This window comes from Fonticula alba, assembly GCF_000388065.1.
Source record: "Fonticula alba strain ATCC 38817 unplaced genomic scaffold supercont2.1, whole genome shotgun sequence".
Classification (NCBI taxonomy): Eukaryota; order Rotosphaerida; family Fonticulaceae; genus Fonticula; species Fonticula alba.
Window position 1 is genome coordinate 2,364,660 of NW_009242971.1, and position 1,594 is coordinate 2,366,253.

Genomic DNA, 1,594 nt, shown 5'->3' on the forward strand with positions numbered 1-1,594 from the left:
CCCCCCGCCCAGCATGGTTCAGCCACCGGTGGCCGATCAGCAGCCGGGCGTGGGCATTGCCGCCGCCCTGGCCGGTGATTCGCCGGGGAAGGTCCTCCCCACGGCCGAGGAGATCATGCACTTCCTGCGCGAGACCCTCTTCGCCGGGACCGACCCCTCGCTGGGCCCGTCGCCTCTCTTCCACCACTTCCCGACCCCGAGCCAGGGGGTGGTGATCCAGACCAGTGTCGGCACCTTGCGCCAGGCTGTTCGGCCGGGGCTTCGGCCACTTGTGCTCGCCTGCATCCGAGCATACGCCCTGTCCGACAACAATGATGCCTACCTCCCGCTGAGCATGCTCCTCTGGCAGGCCCGATTGGCAGCCAGCCATGGGAGCACCCCTTGCCAGGGGTCCGCACCCGAGGCCGAGGCCGATGTCGAAGTCGACGCCCGGCTTCTGAAGTCCCTGGACCACCCCTCGCCGGTGGATGACTGTGTGATTTCCTTTGGAATCTCGGTTCTGCTTGATGGTGCGTCACAATTTCCCCCTTCTTCCCCTCCTCCTCCCTGCTCCTCCTCTTGCTGCTGCTGCTGCTGCTGCTGTTGCTGCTGCTGTTGCTGCTGCTGTTGCTGCTGCTGCTGCTGCTGCTGCCCTTCCTCTCCGGGGAGGCACCCTGCTCCCGGCGTGTTTGGACGCCTCGCGCCCGCGGGCCCGACACTTGCGTGCACCAACTAACCACACCCCTCCTCTGGGCCGCCCTCCGGCCCGGCCTGCCGCCCCTTGTCTTCCTCCTCAGTGGACCCGGCTTTGGCGGAGGACCGCCTTCAGGAGGAGCTCTGCCACACTGGCATCTGCCGGATCCGGTGCCTGAGAATTCGAGAAACCCCAGGCCCCGAGTGGCATTTGCTCCCCGACGAGGAACCAGCCAGCACGGGCTGCACACACACTGGGCCTCCTCCGCCGGGTGTTCCGCCCCGGCCGGCGGCCGTGGTCCTGCTGCGTTCGGGAGCGGTGCTGCTCATCCATCCGGACATGCACCTGCATACGGTGAGCGATGTGATCTTCTGCCGGGCGGCGCACAGCCTGGTGGGAGCCCCGCAGTCGGCGGCACTGGCCACCCTGCCGCCGGACTTGCCGCCTCCCTTCCCGGCCAGCCTGCTGGCCGGTGTGTCGGTTGACACCCTCAGCACCCTGCAGTCGCATCCCTCACCGGGGCCCAAATCCCCGCTCATGGCTCGGGTTTCCTTCCATGAGGCGGTGACCGGGCTCGGGGTGGCGTCCGGCTTCGAGGAGCCGGATCTGTCCGAAAGCCGGCGGCTATTTGTCCTGTACCAGGCCCTGCGACATGTGGCGGATATCCACCGGGCCGGTCTGCAGCTGGGTCCTCTGGCCCGGTCGCCGGGGCTCTTTGGCATCGATCGCACCGGCTGGGTGCATCTGCCTCCGATTCCGCGGCGCCCGCTGCCCAGTCCGGTGTATGGTGCGACTTTTCCTCCCCTCCTTCGGGCTTCCTTCTCCTCCGGGGCCTCCCTGTCCTTCTTCTTCTTCTTCTTCTTGCATTCCCACCTGTCCCGCGACTGTTCGACTCCCGGCTGACCACCCTCCCCCCCCCCC

The 1,594-nt window shown here is 67.7% G+C and overlaps 1 protein-coding gene across 1 annotated transcript; it reads left to right on the forward strand.

The window, feature by feature from the left end:
• Positions 1-13: 13 nt before the first annotated feature.
• On the forward strand, positions 14-1,576 carry H696_00521 (hypothetical protein; the record flags this gene model as incomplete). Its single annotated transcript, XM_009494394.1, has 2 exons — positions 14-509; positions 777-1,576. 2 exons carry the CDS (start codon positions 14-16, stop codon positions 1,574-1,576), a joined length of 1,296 nt encoding a protein of 431 aa, XP_009492669.1.
• Between the last annotated feature and the right edge of the window lie 18 nt (positions 1,577-1,594).